Source organism: Rosa rugosa, chromosome 7 (genome assembly GCF_958449725.1).
Source record: "Rosa rugosa chromosome 7, drRosRugo1.1, whole genome shotgun sequence".
Taxonomy (NCBI): Eukaryota; Viridiplantae; Streptophyta; class Magnoliopsida; order Rosales; family Rosaceae; genus Rosa; species Rosa rugosa.
Genome location: NC_084826.1, coordinates 29751703 through 29772597, shown reverse-complemented (window position 1 = coordinate 29772597; position 20895 = coordinate 29751703). Strand labels below are relative to the sequence as shown.

The 20895-nt window shown below is 40.0% G+C and overlaps 1 protein-coding gene across 1 annotated transcript; it reads left to right on the top strand.

The window, feature by feature from the left end:
- The first annotated feature begins 14645 nt into the window (after positions 1 to 14645).
- On the top strand, positions 14646 to 16701 carry LOC133719714 (2-methylpropanoate--CoA ligase CCL4-like). The gene has a single exon (XM_062145883.1). It carries the CDS (start codon positions 14789 to 14791, stop codon positions 16532 to 16534), a length of 1746 nt encoding a protein of 581 aa, XP_062001867.1. The 5' UTR covers positions 14646 to 14788; the 3' UTR covers positions 16535 to 16701.
- The last annotated feature ends 4194 nt before the right edge of the window (positions 16702 to 20895 follow it).

Sequence of the window (20895 nt, the reverse complement as noted above, 5' to 3'; positions counted from 1 at the left end):
GTTTTGACGGATCTGATCTGGATCGCGGCTTCAGCTTTTGTTGGAATGATTTGACGACGGGGCTGGGTTGGAGGCGAGGTGGTGCAGGGTGGCCAAATCTGGACGAGATGGTCGGTGCATGGTGATGGCATAGTGTCGGCGAGGCTGGGCTCCTGTTACCTTTGTTCAATCGGTGGTTGTGCTCGCAATCCAGATGCAATTTGGATGTTGGGGTATGGCGACGATGGTGGGACAATGGAGACTATCTGGCGGGGCTGGAGGTGGTTAGAAGGAGGCACGACCAGATGGGTGACGCTACTGTGGTGGGGGATGTTGTTCTGTTGGGGATTGGCCGGTGATGCTTGCTTGACGGCGGCGGCGGTCTGGGGCCTAGTCTGATTGTGGGCTCGGCCTGGGCCTGGGGAAATTCTCTAGGTCCATTAGGTTTTGTCATCATATGTTTTAAAGCTTTAGTTTTTTATTTGTTTGGCAGTTGGTGTGTTATTGGGAATAAGACACTACAAAGGGTGTGGCAGAGACAGTCTTCTCTCTTGACGTCTTGAAGGTCGTTCCTGTTTTGGAGTTGGGTCAGCAGTGGTGGCGAATATGTCTAGCTGGCATAGACAATCATCCTTGGCCTTCTAGTGGGTCGTTCCTGTCTGGGTTTGGGTCGGAGGAGATGGCGATTTGGAGCAGTTGAGGATTAACGGTGTTGACATTAGGGTGGTGATGGTGTTGGGTTTTCTTTAGTCCCAGGTCTAAATGTCTGGCAATCCTTTTGGTCGAGTTTAAGTCACAACGAGTGTCGACTTGGTCGATCAAAGTTGGTCAGGAGGATTCTGGTTGGTGAGTTAGTGTTGACACAAGTGAGTCGTCTAGTTTAGAGTTCTTACTGGCTGGACGAGAGGTGAGATGTCAAGGATTCACTGCTCCTGCGCTTTTTGTCTTTGTCATACAGTTGTAGTGCAAGTTTGGAGTCAGTCATTATAGAGTTCCAGTGTGAAGTCTAGTGGCCATTTTTGTGTAAGAGATGTCGCCTAAAACTCGTTGTAAGCAATTCATTATTAATGAAGTTCTTCTTTGATAAAAAAAAAAATGATCATACCTTACGTACCATCATTTTTCTACACCCTATATCTTGTCTCTTTTCTTCTCTTTTATTCTCATCACTTTCTTCCTGTTTTTACACCTTCATTATAGAATTGTCATGTTGTTCAACTTCATTATACAATCAAATAGATATTTCAAATGGGTATTCATAAGAAGGTTTTGATCCATCTAAAAGGTAATATTCTACAATGTGCATACCTTTGCACATTAAGATAAATCGTACAAAGGAGAGAAAGGAAAGGGAGATGTATTTTTCATATCTTGAAGGAAAGGCAAGTTGCAATGGTTCTTTTTTTTTCCGTACCTTTTGATTAGGAACAATGTTAAAACTAAGTTGCTCTTTTTTCATTACCTTGTGCATAGATATATTTGGAATATTTTGATATCTAGTACAAAGATAATTTCTTAAGGGGAAAGGTGTCACGCCCCGAATTTCGAATAAAGAAATTCGAATCCGAAACGCGATAACTTAACAAGCACAAGAAAACACTTGGAAATTTTTTCATTTAAACTAAGCTTACAAACGTCAATACGAACTCGTTCTTTAGAGTCACATGTTACATTACAGAGAGTTTACAAATTAAACTGAACTACAATTCAATAAGTAAACACACTCTCTACACATCGGAAGACTAAAACCAAACATACACTTCCACGTCCAAGCTACGACAACAATAAAACCTCTGCTTCGATGATTGTTACTCTGACCTGCACAATAACCCCTACACCATGGAATAGTGCACCAGATTGAAACAACAAACCCGGTAAGCTTTTGCAAGCTCATGTGAGTAAACTCCAACAACCACAAACTCACATTTTCGACTCAAGAAAACAAATCAACACAATGATTATTTTTAAAATCGAAATCCTTTTTTTTATTTAAGGAAAACACAAGTCACCACCGTGACAAACCAAAACATTTGAAATCTCAACTACAAATCCAATAAATCACTTTTCTTTCCTCTCGACAGGGAGCATTTATCAACTCACTACGAGTTTCAACCACAATTGCACTCACAAATTAAACTAAATAAAACCAGTAATTCCTGCATAGAAAATTAGTTCAGGAGATCACCAAAAGCATATAATCCAAAACCCTAGTAATCCCTGTGTATAGTTTAGTTTAGGAGATTACATTAAAATCAAACGAAAGAAATCATAGTAATCCTTGCATGCAGTTTCGTTAAGGAGATTACATTAAAATCAAACAATAGAAATGAAAAGGGAAAATAATTAAAGAAATGAAACACCTCACGCTAAAACCAAGAAATCACCCTTCAACTCCAAATAAACGATCTCACAAAATGACTCGTTTTTAAAACTCAACATCCTTACCTCTTAAGGGTAACATACATCACTAAAGTGATAAAATCATATTATTTCAACTCACACCGTAATATGAAAATCAAGTCCCCTCTCGGACAATAAAAGAAAGAAACCGCTTGAAACTCTCTTTTAAAAACGTGTATTCATGAGTCACAAGTAACCACGTGTTACCCCCATGACATACAATGGCAGACAGACTAGAGCTTTAACTGAATCGTAACCCGTCACTTGTCCAAAGGCATGGTATCCAATATATTTGTCTCAGTCACTACTGTGACACCAGATCCGTAGACTGAAAGCATTTGAAAAGTCACATATGAGTCAAAATGTTACACCAAAACTCAAGTACTCTTTCAACACAATATAATCAACAATTACATGATATATTGCATTTCCGAGAAGAGTAAATGCTCAAAACAATAACTTGAGTAAAAATCACAATTTATTATGCTTATCATAATGCCACACCATCAAGATATATTTCACGTAAATATATATATATACACACACACACACATACACACGTAATCATCCACTCAGGAATGCCACTAATACTAACTATAGTCCACAATTGCAAAACTCGAGAAAAATCATTTTTATAATTAAAATCTCATTTTACTTACCTATGAACTGTAGCCGATTAAGTTCATATGATTTAGAACAAATTATTTATTTCCAGAAAACAATTTCACAATTTAGCGATTGAATCGAACAATAATGTAACTCGGTTCATAAAAGAACCACGTGAGATTTACTCACCTCTAAATCTCGCTGCGTCTCCTCTTACAGCCGAGATAGAGTACATAACACTATCCGTCAATCACCTAAGTAAAATAAGGTCTCAACTTAGTACACGGTTAAAACGAAAGCGGTTATGGTTCAAACCAAGCATTTGAACCCAAAACCGAATATTTTGTCAATAGAGACAAAACTTCCTCCGAGACGACCCAAGGTCTTCGAAACACTTCTAAGATCAATTTCTCTAAATTATAAGACGATCCAACATGGATCGTGAACTGAGAAACCAGAAATTAAGTAAATCTAGCATGCTTCGAATAATCACAACATGACCCCATAATATATCAACAAACTTGTATCGACAAGTAAGTGACAACCATGAAAACAGAACCCGAAATCCTGCCCAGACGGGCCGCTACGCTCCGCCAGTTGTGGCTGAGTGTGGGTTCCACGGGTCGCCGACAACCCCCAAATTGGGTCACGAAACTTATGCCAAAATGTTTCCAACAACATGTACAACAACTTTCTCAACTATACTGAAGTCAGATCGTAAGCCATTTGGCTGGAATTTACCTCGAAAGAAAATGGGCAGATTGAAACCCTAGAATTTCAACTCCTCAATTCGACCTCCACACTTCAAATCGCTTCAAGCCGCTTGGAGGGAAGTATGTACGTCTCCTGGGCTTCAAAAGCCCTCAAGAATCATCTCCGGAGGTGGCCGGAATCAAAAGACCGACGTGACCCGGACGTAGCCGCCACCTAGGCCTCATCAAAAAGCCCGCGGATCAAGTGGGACGATGGAGGCCTGTCGGCCCGTCAAAAAGCCCGCCATAGGCCCGGCCCAGTGGGTAGAGGGCCGAGCTTGGTTTAGGGGTTTGAAACCCAGCCCGGCCCGTAAAAGCCCGTTAGGCCCCTGCCCGTAAAAGCCCGCAAACAAAAAATATTATATAAATAACACAGAAACTATTGTGCAGAACACCTAACTTCACTGAATTACTAATAACTGTTCGGATGGAATTAGGAGTTGTACCCTATATGCATGGAAAGCCCCATCTGTCTAGTTTCTGAGGAATTTTATGGTTTGCGATTCTGACTTTTCGACAAGGAGTTATGGCAATTTAAGTGAAGGCAGTTCAGCTTGAACGAGAATCTGCAACACAGAAACTGTTGTGCAGAACACCTAACTTCGCTGAATTACTGGGAACTACTCGGATGGAATTAAGATCTGTACCCTATATGCACGGAAATCCCCATCTATCTAGTTTCTGAAAAATTTTACGGTTTGCGATTCCGACTTTTCTAGAAGGAGTTATGGCAATTTAAGTGAAGGCAGTTCTGCTTGGACTGGAATCTGCAACATCTTTTACAAGTTCATATCTAGAACCGAACTTCGCTGAATTACTGGGAACTGTTCGGATATAATTAGGAGCTGTACCCTATATGCATGGAAAGCCCCATGTGTCTAGTTTCTGAAGAATTTTACGGTTTGCGATTCCGACTTTTCTAGAAGGATTTATGACAATTTAAGTGAAGGCAGTTCAGCTTGGATGGAAATCTGCAACATCTTTTACAAGTTTATGTCTAGAAGGCCCATCACATATATTTGGAAATCTTCAGGGTGCCACATATAATGATATGTGTGTGTGTGTGTCTCTTTGTGTGAGTGTGAATTTGTTGTAATTTGGCTTATGGTGAAATTGGACGTTCTCATACTTCTATATAGAATATGTGCATATATATTCTACATGTCATGACTACGGTTGACCGATTCGATCGGATTCGAAAATATGGTGAAATTAGCTAAATTTTTTACCACACTAATAATTTATTGTAATAATCATATCCAACGGTTGATTTTTCCATTTTATTTGAATTGATAGAGGTTGCTCTTTAGAGTGTATGATATATAAATATAGGTTTATAAGAGTAACTAAGTTTGACCAAGTTGATCGAATTCGAAATGAGAACCAAATTGGCTGAAATTTTTACAACCACCATAAAACATTACAATCTCTCCATCGAGCGGTTGGTTTCTCCAAATTCATTTTCCACTTCATGTTTGCTTTATAATGAACCTCAACAATTTAAATGCAATGTATAAGTTATACAACTTTAGGAGGCAAATTGGTATAGGTCAACGTATTTGTAATTAAAATTGAAATTTTTATCTTATGTCCACGCACATCCATCGATGAAATATTTACAAACGTGATGTAAAAAAATAAGCACGTTTCGCGGTTGTTAAGTCATCGGTCAACCAAGAAAACATATAAATGACTACGGTTGACCAATCCAATCGAATTCGAAACTATGGTGAAATTGACTAAATTTTTAACCACACGAATAATTTATTGTAATAATCACATCCAACGGTCGGTTTTCCCATTTTATTTGAATTGATAGAGGTTGCTTTTTGGAATGTATGATATATAAAAATAGATTTAGAAAAAAATTAGTGTCTTCAAATATTTATTATAAATAAAGCCCACAAGGCCCGTCCCGAAAAAGCCTGCAAGGCCCGCTTTATATGGACGGGCTTGGATCATTCGATTTACAATAAAGCCCGGCCCGCCATTATTTAAAAATATAGTAAGGCCCGGCCCAAGCCCAAGCCCGCTATGAATAGCCCAGGTCAGGCCCGGCCCGGCCCGTTGACGAGGCCTACAGCCACCAATCTTCTCAGCCTTGCTGCGCCTCCTATGGCTCAAATCGAGCCACCAAACCGTCGCAGACTTGAAGAGGGAAGAGAGACGAGTCGAATGGGACAGGTGGCACGTCCAGAGGTGGTCGGACAGAGGAGAACTTGTCGGAAAACGAAAACGAGGTCTGGTTGGCGCGAGGAGAGAGAAAGGGTTTTCTGGTTTCCAAAAATGGAAACCTAGGATTTTCTGATATTTTTTCAATTTTTTCTATTTATCCAAAATTGGAAAATTTTTCCGAATGCCATAACCTTTTTACACTAACTCTGATTTTCGCATTCCACATGTCTATGAACTCGTATCGACGCACTCTACAACTTTCGTGAAGAATGTTTTCAGAGAAACTCAATGAATAAAAAGTCAACCCTTTGCTCGAATATAAATATTTCGAGTAATTATTTGTCTGAAACACTTCCGCTTCACCCTCGAACCACGAAATCGTGCTAGAAAATACTTTATTAATTCTAGAAAATTTTAAAAAATTAATAACGAATTTTAGGGGTATTACATTAGGCAAGCTGCAATGATTTTTTTTTTCTACTTTTTATTAGGAACCATGTTTAAACTACTTTGCTCTTTTTTCATTACCTTGTGCATATATATATATATGTATGTGTGTGTGTGTGTGTCTATTTGCACTTTTCATACCTATTACGAACATAATATTCTAGAAATGGAGATCCATAATCATAAAAAAAGGTGGAGTATTGTTGGTTTCTTTTTCCCTACCTATGCATTTTTTTTTCTATCACAATGAAATTTTGATAACATTACCACATAAAGATGCATCTTCACTACTGATGACATATTATAATTGGTATGGGTTTTTTTTTTGATAAGGGGTTTGGAACCCAGCCTAGCTGGGAGGCTCAGCCCCACGCCCAGTTCCATTTATTATATTAATATTAGCATTTTGCAACCGGGGGGGGGGGGGGGGGACATAAAACCTTAACCCCGTGCTACAGATAAACAAGAAACATAATCCTCGTAGAAAACATCCTGAATAATAGCAGGAGTCTCATCTAACCACAAATCATCCAACCCATCAACACTAGCAAGGTGTGCAAGCCTATGTGCAACACCATTTGCTTCACGGTAGATATGTCGAATTCTACATGATTGAAAAGCGGAAATATAATCTTTACAATCATCCAAAACTCGACTTACCTCTGAAAAGTTCTCCTCAGTACTATTGAGTGCAGCAATCAGAAGAGCAAAGTCGCTTTCGATATCAATTTCCGTCTAACCTTGGTGAATACCAAGAAGAAGACCAGCTCTACATGCCTTGGCCTCCATATTTATAACCGAGTGTGCATGTAGAAAAGGCCTTGCCATAGCTGCAATACCCATGCCCAAATCATTTCTGGCCACCACCCCAATGCCTCCCTTCCCACAATCAGCTCTATAAGCTCCATCAACATTAATTTTCAGCCTTCCCCGAGGGGGACACTCCCACTTCGCCTTTGGCCTCTTGTTTTTACGAGTAGCTTTTGGATGATACAGTTGATAATCATCAACCCTGAGCCTACACCAATCAATCATGTGCATGGGCTTGAAACTGTCGCCCTTCCAAATTATGTCATTCCGTTCACACCAAGTCATCCATAAAGCCATGCAAAAGAAATCAAGCTGCTACACATTTAAATAATCAACCATATCAAAGAACCAATCCTTCAACTCATATGCAACCGCCTCCTTGGGTTTTAAACGTAGTGGTCCCAGGTTCCAAAAACATTGGATAGCGTTGCAATCCTTAAAGATATGTTTTGCCGACTCCACCGAGTTAGAACAAAAAACACAATAAGCATCAAGTAAAGGAATCGTACGTGTGAACAGAGCTGCTCTAGTTGGAAGAGCCCCATGCAACATACGCCAGATGAAGACCTTAATACCGAATTAAGGTATGAGTTTTATGAATACCAAATTAAGGTATGGGTTTTATGAATACCAAATTAATTGAAAAACAACATTAACTCTTTTTTTTTTTTTTTCTATCAAAATTCAATTTTGATAACATTACCACATAAACAATATTTGCACTCTTTTTGTTTTTTTTCCTATCAAAATGTAATTTTGATAACATTAGAGCATCTTTAGCAATGCTAGCCATTTTTGAGTCAAATTTTAGCCAAAGTAGCTAAAAAGTCATTTTGGTTAGTCACTTTAGAAATACGTATGCATCAGTGCTCTCTATTATAGCTAGTTTTGAATTTATATTATTTTTTAAAGGAATGTTACATAGTTTAAATGTATTTAAAAATTACATAAAATAACTCAAAATGAATGTTATAAATTATAGAGAGCCTCATATCGCTCTCTATATTTAGGAGCGAGATAACTAAAAGTTATAATGGAGAGTCACTTAGAGCATCTTTAGCAGACTCTCTATTTTTGCTCCTTAGCTATTTTAGAGAGCATGTTTAGCTTTTTATCTATTTTAGCAGCTGCACCAGACTCCTAAGTGACTCTCTAGTATAACTTTTAGCTATCTCGCTCCTATATTTAGGAGCGAGATAAGACTCTCTATAATTTAAAACATTCCTTTTGAGTTACTTTATGTAATTTATAAATACATTTAAACTATTTAATATTTCTTTAAAAAATAATATAAATTCAAAATCAGCTAAAATAGAGAGCACTAATACAGACGAATTTCTAAAGTGGCTAGCCAAAATGACTTTTTAGCTACTTTAGCTCAAATTTGACTTCAAAATGGCTAGCATTGCTAAAGATGCTCTTAGAAGTCTGGTGCAGTTGCTAAAATATATAAAAACCTAAACATGCTCTCCAAAATAGCTAATGAGGAAAAATAGAGAGTCTGCTAAAGATGTTCTTACCACATAAAGATGCATCTTCACTGCTGATGAGTGATGACATATTATAATTGGTATGATTTTTATGAATACCAAATTAATTGAAAAACAACATTAACTCTCAATTAATTGACTCATAAATTATTGATTGTTTTGAGTAATATTATTATGGGTTAATTCAGTATGTGAAAAAGTAGAAGTTGACTTATCATTTTTTCTTTTTGCGAAAAAACAATGATTAAAGATGGAAGCCTCTAGGGCATCCAGAGTTTACAACATCAAAGTGGAGTATATTTGAAGCACTCCTTGGTATAAGAAGTTGACTTATCATGCTAATATAGGAAAGTAAGCTAATGTGGAGGCCTAGTCATTGGACCGCAATAAAAAAAAAAATTCATCCAGTTACATGCAAAATAGGTCATGATTTTTGGACTTAAAACTAATTAATTTTTTTGTTATTTTAGATTCTTATATCAATTCAGTACTAAAATTTACCAAACACATTTATATTGCTTTTGATATTCACAATGCATTTAAAAGCACATTTACCAAACTCTAAATTGATTTATTTCATACCTGATTATTTTCACAACTGAGTATTCTTACAGCGCAATGCCAAACTAAGAGCAACTCCAACAGCTTCCCTATAATTTCTGTACCATAGAAAAGCAAAAGTCAAAGTTTTAGCCTTTTTTTCTTCTCCAACTCCAACAGATTCCTTATTTTACAGCAATCTCTAAAATCTCCATAATTCTTCATTAAATTTTAGAGATTGCTGTAAATTTAGGGAATTTTGTTTTCTCTTTCCTCATTATCTATAAAATAGGGATAGTTATAGGGAATCTGTTGGAGCAAAAGAAGCTCATTTTTCCCCAAAATAGGGAAAAATCAAAACATGGGGAAGCTGTTGGAGTTGCTCTAAGTTTATATACTAGGTTCAACCATAATAAAAGCATAAATAAATGAAAACAGCTAGAGCCTAAAACAAGACCCAATAGAGCAATTAATAAAAACGGCAGGAATTTAGAAAGATTCAAAAGAACAATAAATGATAATAAAACTCCTAATTTAATTTAGGAGTCTTTTGGATGCTCTGCATCAATTAAGTAGCAAAACACCTTATCATGTTAAGTTTAAGCCAACAAAAATGCATCCTTTACCTAACCAAGAGCATCTTTAATGTTGTTTTCTGCTCCTCGATTAGTGACATACGAAATAGAATCTCAAATGTGATGTGTAACTGCAAAGGCATCCATTCCCCTTTAAATTTCTAAATTTAATGATACTCAATGATGTAGCCTTCAATCAAAAATAAATATATAAATAAATGATAGAAAGAATTTGCCGTGATATTGAAGGTATAGCAAACTATGTGTTCACCTCTGTGCTGATGTCCACCAAATGGTCATCAAGGTGATTAATGGTCTTCTTAAAGGCTAAAGCCAACTAGAAGTTGAACCTAGTTAAATAGAAGAGGTTCAAGAGCTACATGAAAATCAAGAAACAAGAGAGTCATATTAAGGTCCCTATGCTAATGGAAACTTATCATAAAAAATATCGACACACAAGAACATTAACCAACACCAGAATCAAGTGGGCCTCTATGTCATATCAATGTGATGGTGATGGTTGTGTGCATCATTTGCCTTCCCTCCTGAACCGGTCATGAGGTGATGTGCGGATAGAAAATTGTTGAAACAATTCTCTATTCTAAAGTTGCAACAGTACTGTTGACCCCCTTATGAATAGTGTCCTTACTGTTTCGCCCTCACCTTTTGTGTGGTGTTTGACGCTTTTGACCCTGACCTCCGTGTTCTTTGTGTTACAGCACACTTTGCCACCGCTTTGATCTGCCTGTTTATGTTGTTGATCGAATGACACAGGGAGAGAGAGTTTGAGCTGTCTGTTTTGGTAGTTGACCGATAGATTGAATGAGAGGGAAAGGGTGGAAATGTGGAATGCTGCTGAGCCTTTTTAGGGTTGGCTCCTTGAATCACCGAGTAATTGAGCCTCATCGAATAATATTCCAACTTTTATAGAAGAGTCACTGTTATCTTGCAATTGTTATTTGGGTATGTTTTCGATATGAGATTACAAAATATTCTTATCCACACTCCTGCATAGCTTCATGCAAACATATGAATGTGATTCCCTTAAAAATCCTAAAATGCTCAATTAGCAAATAAAGGTGGACTAAAAAGTATTCTTTTCAGGATACTACTCATGTTTCTTTTGTTCATTTTGCACTTTTTATGTTATAGAGGCTATTGTCAGATATCAAGATTAGAAGCTAAAGTTGAGAGGGTTGAGGGGCAAATACAAGGCAAAGATGGGGACATAGCAACAATGACATGAACTGTTAGAAACTTAAATTTCTTTATGGAAATTTGTTTCAGTATGGATTTCTTATTTTTACTAGCTGATTCTTCTTGAAATTCTCTGTAATCAGGAAGCTAAGTTACAGCGGCTTTTAAGTCCCAAAATTAAGAAGCTATAGAAAGAGTGAGACGAGTTTCAGAGGATTGTCATTGGGAATCAGTTGGACGTTTGGATTTAATGTAGTTTTTTTATTGTTGTGCTACTATGTGAAACTGGACTAATGCTGACAAGTATTAGTGATATATTGATGCTGTCCAAAGAAAGTTAAGACTCAACAGATGCATGAGATCAAGAAAAAAGAAAAGGAGTACATAAAGCTGCAGGTACTTCGTATTCTAAATCTGTTCTCTACTATGATGACAACATTGGGGTACGTATTTATCTTTCATTACCAGCAACGTTTAAACTCGACTTCCTTAGCTGCTTAGCAGTTATAATTGTGTCTCTGGTTTAAGCTTTACGGATTAGCAGTGCTCATCACCTCTTTGTGAAAATGCCAAAAACAAATATGTGACTTTCTGTAACGTTGTTTTTCAGACATTTGAATGTCCAGCCTCATTTTCCTCTACTTTTCCTACATACACACAAAAAAGGTGTAGGAGTGTAGGACTAAAGCTTATCTCGTAAGTTTCATATGCTGTTTTTTATATTTTGTTTGTTTGTTTCAGTGATAGCCCATCATATCTAAGAGCAAATGAAGAACTCACTATCACATAAGTGGCCTCAACAGCATAGAACTAACAGATGAAATATATGAAGAACTCATGTAGAATGATTTGATCAAACTCAAAAAGTAGGATATTTTGGCGATAGCTTTGTAATTTGCGTATAAAGAACATCTTCGGTTAGAATATCTATTTCTTGAAAAGTTTAAATACAGGAGCTCCTCCTTCTCGAATATGCATATATTCTTTGGTTGAAATACCAGTTTTTATAATATGTAATATATGCGGTTATTAGCTTTTCTTAGTTTGTGATTCCTACACTATTGTGTATAAAATTTAGAGGAAAAAAAAAAAAAACATAAACCCGCAGCATCGTGTGGGCGAGCTGCCTAGTGTGGTACTATTGTCCGAATGTGGTAAATAGATATTACAACTTACTAAACTAAGGTGGTAAGGTTAAAGAACTAACTTTGAAATCTCCAGGTTCTCCATCAATTATGGGTTCATCATCACCTCCGGCAATAAAGATTAAGTAAAACAAAGTCATAACTCAGAAGCTGTCAAAGTGGCCAGGCACTGTGCTGCAATGCACAGTTGGAGCATTTCACATGCGCCGAAGGGGTTTATCTTGGGCCTAGGAAGTCTTTGGGTCTTTGGGTTCCCCTTGACAAAGTCAAAAAAAAAAAAACAGAGTCATAACTCAGAACAAATGCAAATATTTTGGGGAATACATAATGATACTTCTATATTAGGCATCAAATAAATTAAGGGCACGTTTCCTTACTTAGAATGGAAGGGAATGATTACGGGGTAAAAATATTCCTGCGTTTACTAACACATAACTAACACATAAAGGAATCGGAATGATTCCGGGTAAAAGAATTCTTGCGTTTACTAACACATGAAGGAATTGGAATGGATGTAGGTCTCACCTCCTTATAAGGAATCGATTCCTGAATACTCAGGAATTTGATTACGAAGAGGGGAGATGGGTTTAGGAATCAACTCATCCGGAATCAATACCGATTCATTTCTTCTCCCATTCCAGTTGTCTCCGATTCATGATTATTTTTCATTCCAATTAAGTAATCGTGTCATAAATCGCCAACATGTAGAGAACTAATGACATGTTTACTTACTTGGAATGCAAAATAATCATGAATCGGAGACAACTGGAATGGGAGAAGAAAGGAATCGGTATTGATTCCGGATGAGTTGATTCCTAAACCCATCTCCCCCCTTCGTAATCAAATTCCTGAGTATTCAAGAATCGATTCCTTATAAGGAGCTGAGACCTACACCCATTCCGATTCCTTCATGTATTAGTAAACGCATGAATACTTTTACCCGAAATCATTCCAATTCAAATATGTGTTAGTAAACGTAAGAATAGTTTTACCCCGTAATCATTCCCTCCTATTCCAAGTAAGTAAACGTGCCATTAAATGAGACGGAATCAAATATATGGAAACAGAGGAAGATATATTCTATGCCCATGCGACACTCCCTTAACTAATACTCTAATACAACCAAATTCACAGAAAGACCAACGCCAAACTAGAAAACAAAGTATAAAGAATGAAAGCATACTTGTCCATCTTGCATCCCTTTCTCAATATCAACAGTGATGAAATATCCTTCCCTCTCACTCCCTCTGACATTTTTTGCACACCTGAATAGCATAATATAGTATTTGTTAAGGTAAACATAATAGCATATTCATAGTAAAAGTAAACGATAGAGTGACAGGCAAAATAAATTGCTCCATGAAGAAGAGGTGACATACGTATAAAAATAGAATATTTTTTCAAAGGAAACTTGTTGCCAAGAATGGAAGAACGTGTTTTTAAAATATTGTCATCTCTCCAACCGCTACCATGAATTACTTCTATGATTTTAAGTAGTAAAACGCTACATATGAAATTCTGAAAGCCACGTAATTGAGAGGTAGATACTAGATATAGCCAAAGACAGGTCTTACCTTCAATATAGAGGTCCCCCAATGAAGCAACTACATCTACCGCCCGAGAAGGTCTTACGTACGGCACCCGCACCACGTGGCAGTGGGGCGGGCCAATCATACCCCAAGCAGGGGGGTATTTTGGGTATTGCATATTAAAAATCAGGGGCAGTTTCGAAAAAGAGAGAAAAGTTTGAGAATTTTGATTGGAGGGCCGCACGGCCCCACCACGTGGCAGCCCCTACCCAGACTTTTTCCTACCGTCCTTGATGATTTTATCTTCCAGTTCAGCAGAGCTTCTATCACTGAAAAAGCTACAATAAACCTTGAAATTTTGAGTATCCGCTCAAAATGACAAAATCAGAAAACTGTAAGCTAGAGTACAGCCACCTCACTTCTAACTTTTCAATTAAAAACATACATAAAGCCTAAATTAGCTTAAGGGTGAGTGGTGCATTGCCTCTGTCGACTGTCGTCGAGACTCGAGAGGGCCCATTTCCGGATTGTGAAGCCTACCTTTCACCGGCGTTCCTAATTCGTCAACCAAATCCGGTTTCGTAATCTTCAAAACGCTATGCTTTCGTGCTTCTTCATCTGTAAAGAATCTATCCTCCCATGATAAAATAGAATTGAACCTCTGATTTTAACATAATTGCTCCGGAAACAAATATATATTAAGCTCGTATTCAACTCAGCACAAATACTGAAGGAAAACTAAAACTCAAACATGGAGAAAGGGAAGAGAGAGAGAGAAGTACCTCTAAAGTGAGCAAACATGCGGGCTTAAACGATTCTAGACGCGATCTCTCGTATCACACTGATTCCATCTCTCCTCCCAAAACAAACATCTTTTCCCGCCAAAGAAAAAAAAAAAAAAAAATCTTTTTTGTTTCAGTTCGGCAGCGCGTGCAGGGTATGTGATTGCAGTAAACGTAATTTTATTCACCTGCACACACACAGTCAAACACTTAAACCAACCCAGGTGGGCAGCAGACACTCTCCTCTTATCTCCATTCTCCAGGCTTCTCTCTCTCTGTTTATTTAATCCCCCGATATCTCGCTCTTCTCACAACTCACAAGTACAAACTATCAGCTAGCTAGACTGCAACTGATACTGAAATGGAAGAGCTGAAGCCAACCCCCGCCAACTCATCCCCGCTCACCCCACTCGGCTTCCTAGACCGAGCCGCCACCGTCTACGGCGACTGCCCTTCTGTCATCTACGAAGACACCACCTACACGTGGAGCCAGACCCACCGTCGATGCCTCCGCGTCGCTTCCTCCATCTCCTCCCTCGGCATCCGACGCGGCCACGTCGTCTCCGTCCTCTCCCCCAACATCCCCGCCATGTACGAGCTCCACTTCGCCGTCCCCATGTCCGGCGCCGTCCTCAACACCATCAACACCCGCCTCGACACCCGCACCGTCTCCCTCCTCCTCCGCCACAGCCAATCCAAGCTCCTCTTCCTCGACCACACCCTCAGCTCCCTCGTCCTCGACGCCCTCCGTCTCTTCCCTCCCAACACCCCCACCCCCCTCCTCGTCCTCATCGCCGACGACGATGCACCCCATCCCAACTCCGACTCATCCCCCTTCTGCGCCACGTACGAGGAAATGGTGGACAGCGGCGATCCGGACTTCCTGTGGGCCCTACCGGAGAATGAGTGGGACCCGATGACGCTGAACTACACTTCCGGCACTACTTCCTCCCCCAAGGGAGTGGTCCACTGCCACAGAGGGCTTTTCATCATCACCGTCAACTCTCTCCTCGACTGGGCCGTACCCAGACAGCCCGTCTATCTCTGGACGCTTCCGATGTTCCACGCCAACGGCTGGAGCTACCCGTACGGGATCGCCGCTGTCGGTGGGACCAACGTTTGCGTCCGCAAATTCGACGCCCATGTCATCTACGACTTGATCAGACGACACGGCGTCACTCACATGTGCGGTGCGCCGGTGGTCCTCAACATGCTGACGAATGTACCGAACAACGAGCCTTTGAGGAACCCGGTCCAGATCATGACCGCCGGAGCTCCGCCTCCCGCGGCGGTTTTGTCTCGGACTGAGGCGCTGGGATTCGTAGTGAGCCATGGGTACGGGTTGACAGAGACGGCAGGGCCGGTGGTGTCGTGCGCGTGGAAGCCCGGGTGGAATAAGTTGCCGGCGACGGAGAGGGCGAGGCTGAAGTCGAGGCAGGGAGTGAGGATGGTGGCCATGACCCACGTCGACGTGGTGGATCCGGATACAGGTGCGCCGGTTAAACGCGACGGTTCATCGCTGGGGGAGGTGGTTTTCAGAGGCGGGTCTGTGATGTTGGGTTACCTGAAAGACCCAAAAGGCACGGCTAGTTGCATGAAAGAAGGTTTGTTTTATACCGGCGACGTGGCAGTGATGCACCCGGACGGGTATCTGGAGATCAAGGATCGATCTAAGGACGTGATCATTAGCGGGGGAGAGAACGTGAGCAGCGTGGAGGTCGAGTCGGTTCTCTACACCAACGCGGCAGTGAACGAGGCGGCAGTGGTGGCTAGGCCTGACGAGTTTTGGGGGGAGACGCCGTGCGCGTTTGTGAGCCTGAAAGCTGACGTGGCTCGGAGGCCGACGGAGAAGGAGATAATAGAGTATTGCAGGGGGAAGTTGCCGCATTACATGGTGCCGAAGACGGTGGTGTTTAAGGAGGAGCTGCCGAAGACGTCGACGGGGAAGATTCAGAAGTTCGTGCTGAGAGAGATGGCGGCCCAGTGTTACTTGATTCGCGGGTCGTTGCGGAAGGGGTACACGGTACGGGTACGCAGTACGCCTACCTCTATAATACGTAGTACCACAGTCTCTATGATACGCAGTACGTCAGTCTCTATAATATGATACGCAATACGTCAGTCTCTATAATACGCAGAACGCTACGATAGATTAATTAAAATAAATTATATATGATAAATATAATTATGAAAAAAAAAAAAAAGATAATCGCACTATAATTAAAAATCTCAACAAGAATTATAATATGATCCACTAGGCAAAAATGGAACGCGCTGTACGCTCCCCCTCACCTTTCCCCTTTCCTCTCCTCGCTTTCTCCTTCCTTCGTTCCCTTCACTTTCCCTCTACTATTTCTTCTCTGTACCCTTCAATTGCATTCAACAATTCCGATTCCCCACTTACCCTTCTCCTCTCTTCTTTTCTCATCCTCTTCCTGTCCCCTTCTTGTCATTTTCTTTCCCTTCCTTTACCCCACTCTTACTGTTCATACCACTTATCCTTATATCCCAATTTTCTTTCCAATTTTCGTACTTTTCTTTTCCTATGTAAAAATGGTTGCTGACCATTTTGCTCATCTACGCCAGATTTTATCTCAAATTCGTATTTGGTGTAGTCAGTTTCCCACTTCTGTTCGTCAGCTGTTACACTTTGACCAATGTTTGTATATGATCCCACGTGGATCTGCTCTTTAATGTATTTATCTTTTATAATAAAAAAAACACAAGAATTATAATATAAAAATAAATTGTCATTACTACTTAAAAATTAATTGAGTTTTTCAATCCAACCAAAAAAATGTTTTTATTTTTTGCGATGACTGGAATCCAGTGAAAGGCTTGGCCATCACGCATGTCTAATTCCTTATTTTGAAGTGCCACTTGAGTCTCTTGCTCTTGCAAATATGGATATATGAGTTTGATATATGTGTTCCTGGCCGAATCGGTTGTGCATTGGGACTGGGTGGAATAGGTCTACTCGAAGTATTCTTGGTACGCAATCAGGGGCGGAACTATATTCATGCTCTTAATCCAGAATCAACGGAAATAGATGAGTTGCCTTTAAGATTGAAGGACTTGCGAAGGAGAATGTTAGATGGAAACTATGTAGATGAGGAAGATTCATTGCGTACAATGGCGGAACCAGGATTTAAACCTTGGGGGCGTCAAGAAATAAAGAATTATTATACTTAATCACACTATTAAAATTTGGAAGCAAAGTTAAAAAAAATTGAAAACTTTCCATGTTGTTTTCTTCAAAACCTTATACAAAATCCTTTGTTAATTACTATAAATACACATTACTACTTTCTATCAAAAGAATTTTTAGTTAGTTTGTTATTACTTTCTCTAGTTGGTGGTACAATCAAACAAATCATATAATATCGGGCGGGGGGGGGGGGATGGGGGTTGTTCCTATTAAGCCAACTTAGTGGATGGGGGTTGTTCCTATTAAGCCAACTTAGTTAATAGAAGTGAGAAAACTAATATATATAAACCAATTTATCATCTCTTTCGGCATTCAACCTATTTCTCTTGACACTGTGAATGTATGAATACGTACTCCAATTTCTTTCAAAAAATAAACTTGATATTGCTTGAGCTAGTACCTATTTATATGTAATATCGTGTTAAACAAAGCATAAATGTATCAAGTCAAAATACTTAGCAAAAGAAAAAAGGGCAAGTTATTATATAAGTTAATAAGAACTTTTTATTTTTTTTTTGAGGTGAAAATGTTAATCTCATTCGGCATTTCAGAAAGCAGTACAATAATGACTTGCCCAGAGGGTCGTCAGTAGAAGCCATTACATAGAGCACACCCTCACACGAGCATACTACTTAGCATACCCCTAGCACACCCACCTTTTTAGATTAAGCGCAAAAACAAGAAACTAAGTAACCCCGAAATCAATAAACTACCTACGAGGCTGCTTGTTTCTTGTCGATCTTCCCCACTCAAAGAAAGAAAAACATAGGCTCATCATCATTTTGTAAAAAAGGATGAGAACCCACTAAAATAAAAAATACAAACTTAAAAATTATGTTAGCCCACACTAAAACCAAGGCCCACAAAGGAGCCCAAAAGAGCCAGAAAGCAGCCTTCTTCCTGGTACAAGCCCACTCGGCCCAACTAGGGCAGACCCTAGCAAGAACAACGACTCGGACCTCCGCCACCACAGTCCAACCATCGTTGCCTCCGTCGCGAACCAAACTCTGCATCTGATCACCCTCAATGGTATCCCGGCCAACAGCGACGATGTCAAAAGCATACTCGTCAGCACCTACGTTAGAAGAGCACCATGACCAATCCACCGAACCATCACCGCTGCCGTCCAACACACCTAAAAATCCGCCACCACCGTCTGATGGGGAAGAATGATCCAGCCAATCTGGATCCCACCAATCCCCGTCACCAATAACAGGCTTCCAACTATCTCCAGGTGCCTTCAACCAACCCGCCCCAAGCTTCAACCCTTCCCCAGTCCTCCCAACTTGAGGATCACGGATTTTGAACCAATCCAACACCAGATCGGGCTCCCGATCTCCATCCCCGCAAACCCCATCCGCTAGAACAACTAAAAGCAAGAGACCATAGTCTATGAACCTGAAGGAACGCCGAGCAAGCCCGCTGTCACCCACGAGGAAAAGACGAAAGAGAAGAGAAACCCCCTGCTCAATCGCAGGTACAAGACCGCCGCCAACTAGCCGCTGTCGAGAGAACCCTCTAACGAGGGTTAGAGGAAAAAACATACACATTTAATCTTCTAAGTCTTCTTTATTTTACAAGTGAACTTCTAAGTTAATAAGAACTTAAAAAGACTATAGCAATAATAATTAAGTATGCAGCATACGACAAAGTTAAAAAAATATATATAAAAAAACTAGCAATAATAATTAAGTATGCAGCATACAACATAAATTTGCCTGGATCATGCACTCAACATGCAGCAAGATAAGTTTGAGAAACTGCTAATGCTCTTATGGGCGTTATGGAAGAACGGAAACACCAAATTTTGGCATGCAACAGCTCAGTCTACTGCAGACATCCTATTTGGAGCCTTGTCCTGGCTTGAAGAGTTCAGAGCAGCAAACCAGCATTTGCTTCAGAAAACCAGGAAGCCAAAAAGTAAATGGAGGCCAGATATTCAGGGTAAATGGAAACTGAATTCGAAGGTGGATGGCAGCTTAATCCCTAATCAACATAAGGGTGGGCTAGGCGGTGTTCTGCGAGATAAACAGGGGCAACTCAAGGCCGCTTTAGCGCTGCCGGTTCGCAATGTAGCCACAACTAATTAAGCATGTAGAGCTGCTAGTAATAAAATAGGGGTTGCAATTCCTACAGTCCTTCCCAACTCAAGGTGTTGTGATAGAGACCGACTGCCATGAGGCCACCACTGAGATTGCCAATCCACGGTATGACATGTTAGATCGAGTTTGCTGGTGTTATTGATGACATACAGATGGCCTTAAAGGCTCAAAGAGACATGCAAGTTAATTTTACACCAAGAACCTGTAATGCAGTTGCACACAGGTTAGCTAGTCTGGCTTTTGATGACAATTACAGTGCCATATGGTCTATTGTACCTCTAGATTGTATTATGGATGTTCTAAAGACAGATTGTACTATGTTATGCTAATTTCCATCAATGAAGATAATTCTCTTATTCAAAAAAGTATGCAGCATATGGTAAAGTAAAAAAAAAAAAACAAAACAAAAACAAAGAAAGAAGGAACTATGGCAATAATATTAATAATTAAGTATGCAGCATGTTTAAATGATAATTATAAATGAACAGAGACTAAAAGATTAATAACAACAAAGAATTATCTTGTGCGCAACTTCTGCTAATTGTGGAACTTGTGAACTATAATGACATCCATAATTACAACATCTGTTATCAACTCACCAAGGTACGGGTCATCCTCTTTGGACACCCATGAACTCAAACCCCCCCAAGGACCACATTCTTCCCGGTAACTATCATCGGGCCAAGTCTCCGGTACCGCTCTCTTCATCCCGCTGCCATGCAACACAACACTACCCGCTTCGGAGTCAAGGTCCCCTTGCATGTAGACCCGTAGCCCCACAAGTCTCGGATACACCAACTGTTTACTTCTCGCACATGGATTCCCTGGCCTCACTTGTGGACCTATTTGAGCCTAGCCTCACCTGCAAGCTCTCCGGGGTTGTCATCATTAATTTACTGGCTGAGACAGAACACCCATCCTGGTGGCTCATCCCAGTCACCCGCAGTCTCTCCAAGTGCACTTCCCCGCTCTCGTTGTCCTCCTCACCCCCCGGTAACCATTATACATGCGGTGCCATCTCTCTCTCTCTCTCATGCTTCTTACTTAGTTCCCGTATTCTCACACAAAAACAACAATAATATCTCAATCCCACATTTTTCCACTAATGTGTACAGCAGCTACTCATCATACTAATTCAATACCAAGTTTAATCGATCA